The sequence below is a fragment of the Papaver somniferum genome, unplaced genomic scaffold, assembly GCF_003573695.1.
Source record: "Papaver somniferum cultivar HN1 unplaced genomic scaffold, ASM357369v1 unplaced-scaffold_133, whole genome shotgun sequence".
NCBI classification, from domain to species: domain Eukaryota; kingdom Viridiplantae; phylum Streptophyta; class Magnoliopsida; order Ranunculales; family Papaveraceae; genus Papaver; species Papaver somniferum.
In genome coordinates this window covers 4,949,563-4,965,215 of record NW_020622492.1, presented here as the reverse complement: position 1 = coordinate 4,965,215, position 15,653 = coordinate 4,949,563, and the positions used below count along the sequence as shown (strand labels likewise).

Below are 15,653 nucleotides of genomic sequence, written 5' to 3'. Positions count from 1 at the left end.
CGGGATTCAATATCCCAGTTGTCTGAAGTTCCCTTTTATAGACATTCAAAGCATATGTTGATTTATATTTAAGCTATGATAGTTTTTTTTTTGGCTAAGTCTAATAGTTTATTAAGCAAAAAAAAAACGTAATTACAAGAATTACAAATAGGGGACACAAGCCCCCACACCCCCCTCCCCCAAGTAAACCAAAGGGGTTAAATATAAAATAACTTCTCTAAAAGCCAAAAAAGCTAAAGAGTCTCATAACTGAAAAAACATAATCAAAGAAAAAAGACTAAACGCCTAATATTCTTCACTTCCTTTACCTCCATTGATTTCCACCATACACTCCTCTCTGAAAGAGTCATTTTCAGTGAAAGTTGTTCTGAAATTCTCTTCATCAATGAGATCAAGTGTCTCCACCTCCTCCTTTGTTAATTTAGTGTCACTAGCACTAACATAAATTGGATAGTTTTCTTCTTTGGAGTCTTCATTCTTTTGATTGATCTTGTATTTCCTTTCAGTACTCCTTTTGAAAATACACATCCCTCAAAAAATTTTATTGAATATCAATTTTTTTTATTGTACAAAGAACCTCATGATAAGTTTTGTTTAAGCTATGATAGCTTTGGAACTAAGAAACATTATCCATTGTTAGATGAATCTTTGAATCTGATACACATAATTAAGATATACACTTTGGTTAGGATGAGCTGTAACTGAACCGTGTATAAGACCACTCTCATGAATGGTTAGCTGAAACTAGCAAACTGAACTATAAACTTGAGCATTTTCATAAACACTTAAGACTTAACTCGAAATGCAATCAAGTGATCAAATACGTCTATGGTGTTTTTAGAGATTATTCAAATGCTAATTGTCTCGGAGAAATAATTTATGTGCATAAGAATTTAATCGACATCGTAAATAGGTATACAAGGTATATTACTTAACATGTCCGTGAACAGCTATGTCATGGTACGTCTACCTGTATGTAAACCTTAAGACATAACCGAGTTCCGGAGTTCGCAAAACTTTTTCGGTATGCATACTGGTAGGGATACCATTTAAACATAATGAGTTCCGGAGTCCATAGAACTTTAGTGGTACGTGTACTGGTACAAATACCATTTAAACATAGACATGTTCAAGAGTCCACAGAATTTTTCTGGTACGTGTAATGGTATGGATACCAAACTGGTTTCATAACCCACAGTTCTTTTCTAGTACGCGTACTGGTTTGTGTACCAATCCGGATTCACGAGTTCCCAAACTTTTAAAGGTGTGCATACTAATATGGATACAAAAAATCTGTTTGTCGACATATAGCTACTCCGTTACGTGCACTGATTACACGTATTACGGCTTCAGACTTACAGTAGTTTCCCAGTTTGTAAGACTGGTAGTACACTGTCTTATATCCGAATCCACATTAGTTCAATATTTCTCTCTAAATCGATTCGAAATATTCCCGAATAACATCAATGGCACATATCAATGTTCCAGGCTATTTTCGAATGATAATTCTTGAATCATGATTTTAATTGCGAACAATAAATTGTCCTTAACTGAAATTCATCAAGTATGAATAATGTTCATTAAGCTTAGTCATATTACGAGAACGAATTACAAGATAAATCTTGACTCGAAATTCTTGATATGTTTATGATAGTCTAATTAATTACGCGACATCATATCATAGATAGAAAGATGAATATAACTTAAGAAATAGGTGGTTCAGTATTCGTTAGAGCACTGCTCGGTCGAACTCTCAGGCGTTGCTATCTCAAGCTTGTTTGTCAAGTTTAAGTGATCAAAACTATAAGTCTTGATTTCTAGTCTACTTATAGCTATGTCTTGGACTAGGATAAAATGTGTAGTTGAGATTTAGACTTCACGATGTTCATCGACTGAAGACGAAGATCTACTGAGGAGATCTTGGATGAACTTCATCAACAAAAGGTATGTGGAGACTAAAACTTATATATCACTCAGAATTCTATTCTATTATATCTCCTATTGAGACTAAGTCGTATAACTACATAGAATTTTACATTTACACATTTGATATTTTGAGCTGAGTTTAACTCGCTTATATCTTTCTCGAAATATGTGTTTGAAGCTTTTTGCTTTAGCTACATTCATAATTATTGTTGACGAGTTTAGTTGGAAACAAATTATTTGTTGGAAACTAAATAATAAGTCAAAAGATGATCATGTGAATATTTCCTTGAAACATCTTACATGATTTGTGTTAGACAGTCATTTGATGTTGACTCAAAATGTTTCGTATTGATCATTCAATCACTTGAAAATTACTTATAAGCTAATAGTTTGTGTGAGACAGCTATTGTCGTCTTCTAAGGATATTTCAATGATCGAAATAGGAGTTTAGAACAATTAACCATTGTCTTGATATAGCACAGTATGCATACCAGTATGCAAACTGTTGTAGTATGATTCAGGTCCGGAAACCAAGTTTGCATAACAATATGCGAAAGGTTTTAACTGTTAAAGTCCGGGAACCAAGTTCGCATACTAGTATGCGAACGGTTCTACTTGAGTTTGGTCCGGAACGACAGTATGCATACCGGTTTGCGAACTGTTGGATCAGACCAAAGTCCAGAACTTAAATTTGCGTACCCATTTGCAAACTAAGTTGGTTTATGTTCTAAAATCGGTTAAGTAGGAATCATACTCATGAACAAATATATTTATAAATTAAGGTATGCAATCTTTGCAAACCGTGGCTAAATGTTCATGAATTGATTCTCTTGAATCAATCCGATTTTTTTTCAATCGTTTCTTGTGTACTTATATGAGAATATAAACAATTGAACAACTCTATGAGTAACACAATTAGATTCATTTGATCTAGAAGTGTTAGATGAATGTGGTTAATAGAAAAGTGTTCATATGGCTAACTTCGGTTAACTATTGTTGAGCCAACTCACATTTAGGTACGGTTAACCATATCTAAATGAAGGTATATTTCATTTGTGTGTAACAAGCTAAAACCATCTTACGGTGGAGAGATATTGCTTTGGTTTTAAGCAAACTTAGCTTGAATCTTAAATCAGGTTTTCATCTAACGGTGAATATTGATTGCTTTGTTTCAAAGCTATCAAAACCTGATTTGAAGACTATATAAGGGAGAACTCTAGCAACTGGGAAACCTAATCCCCACACCTCCTGTGTGATACTAGTTGCGTACTAGAGTCGATTCTCCTTTAACCTAGGTTTTTCCTAAAAACCATTATAGGTTAATGACTTGAAGAATTCATTGGGATTCTGAAACCAGACCAACTATTCTCTCTATAGTTGCGTGTTCTAATCTTACTTGTTCTATCGTATTGAGTACTATCTTCTCTAAGATTGGCTCGAGATTTATCTCCGATAGGTAAGATATAAAAAGTAATCACAAAGCTCTTCGTCTCATTCTTTGCGATTCCACAATAACTTGTTCTACTACCATATAGTTAAGTTATTATGAAGTGATTGATATTTCTAGGCTGTTTTTCGGGAATATAAGACCGGATTATCAATTGGTTCCTGTTCACCTTGATTTATCAAAATACGGAACAAAAAATTCGTAGGTATTTATGTGGGAGACAAATTTATCTATCAGAATATACTTTTCTGTGGGAGACAGATTTGTTTATAAAGTCTTCGACTTTGAGTCGTAGCAACTCTTAGTTGTGGGTGAGATCTATAGCGCCCCAAAATCTAGCAACCTACTAATCCAAAAAATTAACTATAACATGAGGCACTAAGGATCTAAAACATCTAATAAAACACTAAGAAAGAAGTTCTAAACAAAGATTAACCCGAATCTAAACCCTCTATGAAATAAATACAGGAACTCCTCTCAAATGATACATATTCAATACTGAGTTGATTTACAAATATAATAAAAACACAAAATAACATAGCAGAAGCTAACCAACTCCTCAAAGCTTTCATCACCACGTTCACATCTTGATCTGTCTCTGAAATTGAATGTGGGAATTGAGTGAGCACATCATCCCTAAAAGGGGTGCCCAGTAGAATAACAACTAACTTTCAAGTAATCACTAGAATGATTTGTAAACAATGCAGGTTTTACTGAAAACTGATAAAACGCAGAAAACAGATAAAACATATTAATATAATAGTTGTACGGAAATATAAAGAACTACCAACCAATCTCGCGGCACACATTCACAATAGTAATAATAGTTAAGCGACACAATCATTCGGAGTAGCAAGGCATGACTGTTGCGGATTCTTCAATGATCATTAAAGCGCCCTGAGTTTTCCCGCCTCGAAATCATAAACGATAAGTACCTTACCAGTACCTTATTATACGCGCACTCTAGATAGAAAGTATCCAAAGAAACTAATGGTAACAACATTATATCCGATCGAAGTGCTTACCCATGAAGAGCCATATCCACAGGTAACTCCAACAATCATACATAAGATACCCAACATCATTCTATCTAAACACCAAACATAATATAATAGCTTTTGAATTTTTTTTAAAATAAACAGTAAACATCCATGTATGAGACATGAGTAGCCCGACAATAAAATTAATAATAATCAACTTGAACACGTTACCAAGCCTAATAGTTGTGCGTAAATTCTAAAAGTTTGGGACACATATCTCATACCAATCAAAAGGAAACCTTCTCTCTTTCATGCTAACAATAAATAAAGATTGTAACCACCTTCCGGTCAATGGAAAGAATCACTTTTTGAAAATAAGTAAATACTCCCAAAACACAGATATTAGTTGTTTCTAAAGATCCAACCTCATCCCAGAAATGTATAAGGAAACTAGTTTGTATTACATACATAATACATGCATACACATATCATACAGTACAAAGATATGCATGAATTTCACAAAAGATAGATTTGTAAAACAATAATGAATACAAGAGATTTCGTTATCGATTCCCACCTCTTTTGATGGCAAGCCTCGCCTACCTCGAGATCCATAATCCACTGGTTCATTCTTTGAATCGATCGTTTTTATTCAAGAGTAACTGTTAATCACGCAAGCACTCTAAGGAATTAGCCAAAAGGCTCATACAAGGCTCATAACATAATCTCATACAATTCTCTAGTTATAGCCTAAGTGAATTATCTAATGGTTCCAAGCACATTTATGGTTCAACACCTTTTTAATATCTATCTTTAACACTTCTAATGTTTGACTGATTCACTTAGGTTGGTTTTGTAGTCCATTAGATATGCCTTATGAATATCTAAAACTTTGTAGAAGGAACCAACAGCTAGTTCAGACTATAAGGGTCCAATTTATCAAAATAGGAAAACTAATATTACATGGTACTAAACCCAAGTCCATTGGGTCTAACATGGCACAACCCACTAGTCCGGCCCATTACACAAGGTCTAGTCCAACTAAGTCAACTACGGTCATCGACGGTCAAAGGGGTCAACTGTAACGTCCAAGGTCAGGTCAACAGTCCAAGTCAAATGTCAAGTCAAGTGGTCAAGGTCAATTCAATGGTCAACTGGTCAAGTCTGGTTTTGGCTCACTGAGCCAGTTCTGAGTCGAACCGATTCATCTCAGTCAGATATCATATGTCATCTAAAAACAGATTCAGTCAGATAATCTGACTAGAATGACTAAAAGGTCTAAACTCAAGATACAAAAGTTCATACAATTCAATTCCAACAGTACAACTTTAACAATAACAACTTCTAACTAAAATGCACACTAACTCTGACTGTAATCTAATCCCCCTTAACTCATACTAACACCACAGCTTCAAATATAACTCTTACAACATTAACACCATCCTCACAATCTCCATCTCTATCTAAACAAACAACTTCATCATCATCTGCAATATCAATCCGATTCTATTTCTGCACAATGAACACCAACAGTTCATTCACCAACCTAAGTCATTCACCTAATTCTCATCAGAACAGTGTTTCATCCCCATTACCAATAACCAAATCCAACTCCAGTAATCTTCACTGAAGTTTCATTAATAAACTTCTCAATTCAGGAATCTTATAATTTCAAATCCACAACCCGACCAGTTACATCTTCCCTGCAATTTCAGTAATACAAAACCATTCACTTCCGCTTTAATTCTACAGTTACACTTCACCACCAGATATACCTCTTCAAAGATTCTTCCATGTCTAGCATCCATCTAATTCCGTTTCTCTAATTTCAGTCCATCACAAGCACATCCTTGTGTTCAATAATATCAACTTGATATATTAATTCTAACACACACACACACACCTCAATTCTTAATTCAATAATTCCATTATCATCAAATCCACCAACACAGATAATTCTATCACCACCATATACAAATCAACTTGGTTCAATCACTAAAATAAACTGCAGCTCCACCAACAATACCACACACCTGTGACCTATACTTTAGAACTACACGATCATCACCTCTATCTGATCATTGCCTCCATCAACAACTTTTCTTGTTCACTTCATAACCTCAACCACAACTCCATTTCCTATAAATCAACCTCAAGTACATCTTCTCAATTTCACAAACAACAAAACACTCTTCATCCTCTTCATAATCTGTTCAACATTAATTTATTTATAGTACAGTTCCACAAGACTCTTAGATATAACTTCAATTACCCTTCAACTCATCTTGTCCTCCATTGCAATCTCATTTTCTCAGGTATACAATCCATTCATATTCAACTAATTTCAGACACAACAATTATGACTTTATCAATGTAGCAGCAACCTCATAACATTCTCAATTATTCAATTAAATTGCATTCAGTCTTGCATTCCAGATTATCCATTTATTCTACCACTTAGCCTCCTTTATTCACCTGCAGTTCAACATCTCTATTTCTTCTCAGAATCACAGGACCACTGGCATCAACACCAACCAACCTTGGCTAACTTATTTTTTTTAATTTTTTTTGCCTGGTCAAAATGGTTTATTGAAGCAAAAAAACATAATTACAAGAATTATAAAATGGGAGGCTCAAGGCCTCCCCACCCCCATAAACCAAAGGGGAAAAAATAACAACAAACTAAATCTAAAAGCTCATAAAATAATCTCCTAAACAAAAATAAATAACATAAAGAGGAAAATATTAATATCGTTTGTTCCCCTTATTTCCAACTCTAAATTTCTCTTCTTGGGAAGAAGACCAGCAATAATTTGTGTCAAATCAGGGTCTCCATAAGGATCCTTGTATTCATATTCATAAATATCATCGTATTTGTATTCATCTTCATCAGAAGCATAATTCCCACCAGGAACAAGCTTAATAGGAGATTGAGCTTTTTTCTTAGTTGACATTCTATCCATTAGATCCTTTTTTCCTTGAAATAATATCGTCTAAAGGCTGTATTTCGAATAAAATTAGCACGCACATCATCATTCTGAATGTTGATTGCTTCCTCTAATTCCTCCATAGACAAATACTATTCATATCAAAATCGGTATCCCCTAAATCAGTTTGTGTTTCCTTGCTATATTCACGGATAGGAGTTACCTCATTGGACTTAGAATCCTTACTAGAAGAAGATTCTAAGCAATCATCAGAATGCAAAGAACGCTTAGCCATGATTGTAACAGCTTTCTTGGCCACCTTCTTAACGTTATTGCTTGCTAGAATATCAGCATCAACTTCACTCCACTTTTTTGAACCAATACTAACATCATATTCCGTTGAATCCTCTATATTTTTATCCTCTTCTTTCTACATATCCCCGCTAATATCATTAGTAAGGCCCAACTCAGAAGCTAGGACATCAAACTGGTTATTAACCACTACTTCTGTTCTCAAAAGTTCATCCACCAAAAGGCGTCTCAAAAGATTTGAATGCAACTTTAGTGGGAGAATTTTTACCTTTTGCTGGCGTCCAAACTGCTGAAGTTTCCTTGTTTTGTTTATCCAAATCAGTGTTATGCACGGATAAAACATCCTCTTTTGAGCTTGGCTTATACATGGATCTTCTTTCCAAATACGGTTTTGGTTTATACACGTATTTGTTTCCCAACTCAGCGTTAGGGTTCACTGACTTGGTTTCCAAATTTTATTTGAACACGGACTTGGAGGTGGATTTGATTTCCAAATTTTGTGTAGTTCCCAAATCTTCTCTACGAGCAGCAACAGATACGCATATGCCCTCCAAATTGGTATTTTCCAAAGAGTTAGTGTTTAACCCAGACATGGACAAAACATCCGTACCAGATTTGGACATAGACTTTGGATCCGTATCAAACTTGGTCTCAGTCATTCCATCTATAGGAGCAACAACATATTGCACTTCAATAACGTTTTCTTTTTATAACTGATCAGCACTGGTATAAGCATTAGAATTGATCTTAGAAACATCAGCTCCACCAGCATCAACAACCCGCGACCCTATCTCAGCATTAACACTTTGATCCATAACATCCGTAGTATTATCTTTGCTTTGATTTTCCAAATTTGTAGTCCCAACAGACGCGTGTTTTTCAACAACAGCTGCATGAGAACTCCCAGCAACATCACGTTCAGCTAGGACTGGAATAACTAGAGCTTGCTTACCCTTATTTTTATTTTCCGCAACTTGCCACTCCATGTCTGGCAGATTATCATTCCTCATTCTAGGAATTTGCTCAGCTACAGCCACCTGAAGTTGATTATTTTTTGTTTCGTGACCTGATTTCTTTCTACAATCCTCCTCATAATGACCAGTAATGCTGCACTTTGTACAAAACTTAGGACGTTTATGAATAACCATATATTGCCAGAATTCCCTTCCATTAGCTTTTAGCAAAATTCTTTCAGGGATGTGCTTTGAGAAATCAATATCAACAAGAACTGAAGCAAAATAACCATATTCCAACCTTAGGGTTTTTTCATCAACTACAATTGGAGTGCCAAAACTCTTACCGATTGATAATATGGATTTTTCAGTCCATAACTCCATTGGTAATTCATGAAACATGACCCATACAACAACATGAGAAGTACGCTGCTTATTTGTGTTAAAACTAGGATACCAATCCTACGGTTGAAGAACTTGATTTTTAATGATGGATTTAGGACTATAACGAATCGTTTCTTTTTCTTCAGTTGTTGATAACATAATTATGAAAAATCCCTTACGTATGGGAAGAAACTTAACATCCTGTCCAAGTTTCCATTGTTCAACAAGTGCGTGCTTAACTTCTGAAAACTTCACCCCTGTAAAGTCCAAACGAGCTATGAAACTATATTTGAATGGTTTACATCCTTCTTGAAAAAAATCCAAAGAGATTTCTAAAGCTGGCTCTCCCTCTTTCATAGTTGGATTAGGAAGAGAGGAAAGATCAATAGATGTAGGGCTTAAGGTTTTCTTTCCTTTGAGAATATCTGCAAACGAACTAGGTTTTGCTGCACCAGCTGATATAGCCCTAGAATCCGTGACATTAGAAGTTGAATCATGTTGTTCTCCCATTGCCAATCATCCAAATATGATTAAACAAGGGAGAAAACGTGAAAAAGTTTAAAAAAAAAAACCCTAAAAACTCAAGCAAATCGCTAGAGCACTTAACCTTGGCTAACTCTAGCTGTAATATCCAATTTATCACTAATTCCATTATCATCCTCATAACCCAGAAATCTCACTAATTCCACCACCTGAATAAATAATTAAACCTAACATGTATTTATACTCTCTTCACCAACCATTCTCATTATACAATCCCTTCTTCAGATTCTATCTGAACCCCAATTCTTTTTTTGATAAACCATTAAATTTTATTACCAAAAATAGTTACAAAAATGGTTCCAAATTAAGCCCAGAAATATTCAATGCAAGGAACAAAAACAGAAAAAAGCCAACTACAGTAGGCCTAAGTAAAAAAAACAAGTTTTTGAACCCAACTAAAATAACCTTGCTTTCCTAAACAGAGTGATATACATCAAAACTTCAGTTTTTCAGGAACAAAATCTGAAATATACACAATCTTCCATCTCCAACTGGCTCAGAAAATCTGGTTTTCCTTCATAATAAATGATTGTCCCTCTTGTAAGAAGTACACCTTTTTTGGCTAATTTATCAACAGAGAAGTTAATCTCTCTATATGAATGCAAGAAAGTGATTTCAGTGATGAATTTGGTTATGTTGTTTCATCTATTCACTACTATCCAGGGTATTTTTTTATTGCAGAAAGAAAGTAAAAATGCTTTGGAGTCTAAGCTGAAGCATACCTTTTTATATTGTTTCTTCACAGCCCATTCACCAGCAACAATCAAGGCCATTACTTCTTCCAAATAGTTTGTTGCAATTCCCAAACCTCCAGAAGCATCTCCTAAACATCCACCACTGTCATCCCTTGCAATAAACCCCGGGCCTGCATTACCAGGGTTACCTTTTAAAGCACCATCACAACATATCAAAACTTGACCTTTTTCAGGCAGCTTGAAAAAACATTTCTTTATATCTGTCATCTTTGTAGCTATCCCAGTTATTCAAAAGTGAAGTAATATATTCAGATCATACATGTTACCCCATTTGGTTCCTTTCATTCTCACTCCACATTCCTTTGTATAGAACAATATACTCTGTTTAAACTTTTCAAAGTTTGCATCTTGATTCTCATATATTTTCCTATTCCTTGCATGACAGGGTTCCACCATTACTTCGAAAGCACTGTTGTACCAGATTTCTTGAATTGCTTCACTTTTACTTTTTCAAAATTTAAGTATCTCTTCAAAAAATGTGGGATAGAGAAATTGAAAAATACCTCCCAGCCAATGCCAGACTTGAGTGCTGAAAGAGCATTTCCATAAGATATGAGTCATTGCATCTTGTGCATTTCCACACAAATAACATTTTGATACTGTTGAGAAGCCCTTCTTCCTTACAACTTCCTCAGTTGCACAAGCTATCTTCCACAAATTAGTAGATGTATATGGATGCACACTGGGATCCCATATTTTTTTTGACCAAGATGTTACTGGAAATTTCTTTCTTATTTGATGTGTTGCACTAGCAACTGAAAACTTGCCATTCAAATCATTTTCCCATATCAACTTGTCAGGTCCATCCCCAATTGTTGGCACTTCATTCTTCTCAAAGTACTTGAACATTTGTAGTGGAATTTTCCATATACCATCCACAATGAAATCTATAACTTTCATATTTATATTACTTATAAAAAATTGGTCATCTACATATCTGTCAATAAGAGTATAATCCTTGACCCACTTATCCTTACATACTGAGATTGATTTTCCATCACCTACACTCCATCTTTTGTTGTTATTTATCTCAGGAATGACCCATTTAAGACCTGGCCAAATGGATGACTGTCTGTAAGTAGTAGTCCATTCATTGTTCTTGTTTTTGTACTTTGCTCTCATGAAATTTGTCCACTCAACATCTTCAGTTTCAATCTTCCATAGTAGTTTCATCAGCAATGATTTATTCATCACCTCCAATCTCCTTAGCCTTAAGCCACTTTCTGTTATTGGAGCATTTAATTCATCCCACTTAACTGTGATTAATTTTTTAACTGCAGGGTAACCACACCAAAAAATATTCCTGATAATTCTTTCACATTCCAGTATAACATTTTTAGGCCACTTGTAAACAACCATATTTTAAATTGGAATGCTGCAGAGAACATATTTTACTAAAGTTAATCTAGCTGAGAAAGCTAGTAATTTACCTATCCAACCTGCTAACATTTTCTGCATTAGTTCCACCATCCCCCAAACTTGATATGTTTTAACACTTCCTGGACACAGAATAACACCCAAGTAGGTATCAGGGAGTTCTGAAAGTCCCATTAGTAAATAATCAGCAATCCTATTTTTTCTTGTATCAGAACTTCCACCTACAAAGCATTTGCTTTTGTTTTTATTAACAGTTTGTCCAGATGAAAGTTGATATTTATTTAGTAATCTCATCAAATTGTCCAAAGACTTCTTATGACCATTGCAGAGTATGAAACATCATCTGCAAACATCAAATGTGAAGGTTGACAGTTACCTCTTGTGACCATTGCTTGTATCTTTCCTTCTTGTATCAAATTGGATATATTTCTACTAAGAACTTCTTCTGCAAGAATGAAAAGAATGGCTGATAGTGGATCACATTGTCTGAGTCCTCTTCCAACCCCACAAAAAACCACAAGGTCCACCATTAACAAGCACAAAGATCATTGCAGACTCAAAGATTTTCCTTATCCAGTTAATGCTCACTTCAGAGAAACCAAATCTTCTAAGTACTTCAAACAGAAATTCCCAGCTTAATGAATCAAATTCTTGGGTTATGTCTAACTTGAGACCCACATTCCCCCCTCTTCTTTTTATGTTCAGCTCATTTATCATCTCAGATGCTAACACTATTTTATCATGTATATTCCTCCCCTTAATGGAAGCACCTTGTTGAGGAGATATTAGCCTTCCTATCAAAGAACTGATTCTAGTAGTAAGAATTCTGGTGAAGATTTTGAAAATGAAATTTGCTAGACCTATAGGTCTAAATTTTTCTGCTCTTCTTGCACCTTGAATCTTAGGAAGAAGGAATAGAAAGTTTGAATTAAGTCCTTTAGGAATGAATCTGTGTGACCAGAAATATTGAATTGCTTCAATCAAATCTGCACCAATAATGCTCCATGCAAATCTGTAGAAACAGCCAGGAAAGCCATCAGGCCTTGAAGCACTTATTTGCATTCATACTAAAAACTGCCTCTTTGATCTCAATTGCAGTGGGAACAACATCCAAGAAAAAATTATCATCTTCATTCAGTAACTTGGGGATTGCTTCCATTATTTTCTCATGAATTGTGACATTTTGATATTCAAACTTCTTTGTAAAATGATCTACTAAAGTGGTTGCAATTTGAGCTTGGTCAGTAATTATATTTCCCTCTGTGTTCTCCATTTCTGTTATATTATTGTGAGATTGCCTTATTTAAAATGAGGCACGAAAGAAATCTATATTAGCACCACCTTTCTTGACCCACTTAATTCTGGCTTTGTCCCTCATTAGCTCATTATATTGTTTGGAAACAATTTCTTATTTCCCCTTGCTGTGACCAGATTATTTAAAAATACAGTATTTTCAGGTACTGCATCTGACAATAAGGTTGCATCTAGAAACTCATCTTCAGTAGTCTTTATTTTAACTCTGAGATCACCAAATATCTCCCAGTTCCACTTCTTCAATACATACTTTAATCTCTTTAGCTTGCTCATGAAAGAAAAAGCTGGATTAACTAAAATCTCTTCATTCCATGCATCTTTAATTACATCAAGAAATCCTAGATGAGAAGTCCAAATATTTTGATATCTGAAGGGAGCATTTGTTGGTTTACAAATATTGACAGTAGATCCAAATAAAGGCCCATGATCTGATGTACCCCTGACTCCTACTTTATAAGACCAACCATCAAATTTTTCTGGCCATTTAAGATTGTAAAATTCCTTATCAATGTCACATAAAATTCTTTTTTTACCTGCTCTGTTATTGCACCAAGAATATTTAATACCTATTCTTGTAGGTTGAATAAGATTGCATGATTCCAAGCAATTCCTGAACTCCTGCATTGAAATTCTAAGTGGTCTTCTTCCTCCAATTTTTTCTTCATAGCTCAAAACTACATTGAAGTCCCCAATTATCATCCAGGGGCAATCTCTTTGGCTAATATTAAAAAAATCTTCCCATAATTCTCTTCTATCAACAGTGAGACAAGTTGCATGAATTTCAGTGACCATAACATCCCCTACTTGAACAGTAATAGCTTGATTTAAGGAAGAAATCACTACTGGTCTTGAAAGAGATGAATTCCAAAACAACCAAATATTCCCTTTTCTGGAGTCATTAGAGTTATGTATAACCATTTTACTCATTCCAGATAAATTTAAACTTTTAAGTATACTACTAGAAACCTTTATTTTTGGTTCTACAATCCAAAGTAAAGAAGGACTAAAATTCTTAACAAAATTTCTCTGTTTATCTTTGGCTTGAATTCTTCTCAAGCCTCTGAGATTCCAGAATATTACTTTCATTGAGAAAGATTTGATTGAGAAGTACTAGTACCTCCCAGATTGGAATTAGACTGAACTGATTTATTTGCTTGTTTCTTAGTGATCATATTAGGCTTAATCAATTTACCTTTAACAGGTTTACTAATCACTTTAGAAAAAGTATGCGACTGCTTCTCAGCCACATCAACAAGGACTTGAAATTTACTAGGAGAGGCAATCTAAACCCAAATTCCATTATTATTCTTGCTTCTCAATTCAGAACCTTTTCCATTCAATCCACTAACAACTTCATCTGTGTTACCAATTCAATTCCCAGACAACATCAACAACTCCTTTTCTAAGCCTAATCATCCACGCCAATTAACTCTTCTTCTTGTAACTCCTCAAATCAATAGGAAACCCCAACCTTCATCTTCAATTTACCAAAAACCCTAATTGAGACTCTACTTCTTTGAAAAACTCGAATTAAATGTCATACCATATTTCTACTTCAATCAAGACTAAACCCATCAACAATTTATCAATTTAAAATGATATCGTACAAAAACCATTAAATTACAAAACCCTAAATTCTCTTTGCTTCGGTAACATCACCACCTCACTCAGTTCATCAAGCTAACAAAGTTTGCTTGAATCCCTCACACAAAAGAACTCAATCTCTGAGATTGAAATCAGCAGGGAATGAGCAGGAAAGAGCAGAAGAAAAGAAGAAAAAGAAGAAAGAGAAAGGAAAGAAAAGAATGGCTTTTCTTCGATCTGATTGAGGAGATAAGGCTGATGAAAATTGATTAAGGCACCAGAAAAATGATAGGGGCAGCCAGGCGGTTTGACATCAAAATGACTATTTTTCCCTTAAACTATTCTGATGAAATCTTCTTCGTCCGGTATCCTAATGACACGTTCGGGTAGTCCATTTCGCATAAATCTTCGAGACCTATTCGATACTAATTTCATATCTAGATCGTTGTTAGATTAATTTCTATTAACTAAGGTTCATCTCTAAATAATCAAGTCATTAACGGCTTAGTCATCTCTTGACTGGTATAATAGCGTTGACGAGCTTGAGGGTCCTCACATTATCCCCACCTTATACATTTTCGTCATCGAAAAATCGATCCGTCCTTCTATTCTTCAGAACTCCCCACCTTGTAGATAAATACTATCTCCCGACTAAGTGCAAGTACTGCTCATACTTACAAGCGCATGAAAATCAACTCATTTTAAATGAGTTCAAAGTAACAAGAAATGAAACACAAGCCTATGTGGTTGTCTACAACTAGAATCTATAATTTTTTGCTCGAAGTTCAAAAGACTAATCTATATTTCAATTAATAGGTCTTATATTATCTATCAAGTATTTATTTCAAAGAGGGTTTAGATTCGGGTTAATCTTTGTTTAGAACTTCTTTCTTAGTATTTTATTAGATGTTTTAGATCCTTAGTGCCTCATATTATATTTAATATTTTGGATTAGTAAGATGCGCTACGGAGTTGGTACCAGAGCATAAACCAAATTCACCTACAATTACCCTTACAATCTATACCATATTATCTTCACTTGAGCCACAACACCTTTACATAGACAAAGTAAACTCAATCTCAACCGCCACAGTTCAACTTATCCATTTCAGGTCCACCATCTTCATATTTGAAACTTCAATTCAACCTCA

At 34.8% G+C, this 15,653-nt stretch overlaps 1 protein-coding gene across 1 annotated transcript; it reads right to left on the bottom strand.

The window, feature by feature from the left end:
• Positions 1-9,531: 9,531 nt before the first annotated feature.
• On the bottom strand, positions 9,532-12,877 carry LOC113333563. The gene is made up of 7 exons (XM_026579996.1): positions 12,673-12,877; positions 12,120-12,590; positions 11,981-12,049; positions 11,658-11,825; positions 10,731-11,501; positions 10,195-10,442; positions 9,532-9,621 (listed from the first exon to the last, which is right to left on the bottom strand). The coding sequence occupies exons 1-7, from the start codon at positions 12,875-12,877 to the stop codon at positions 9,532-9,534; spliced, it is 2,022 nt and encodes a 673-aa protein (XP_026435781.1).
• Between the last annotated feature and the right edge of the window lie 2,776 nt (positions 12,878-15,653).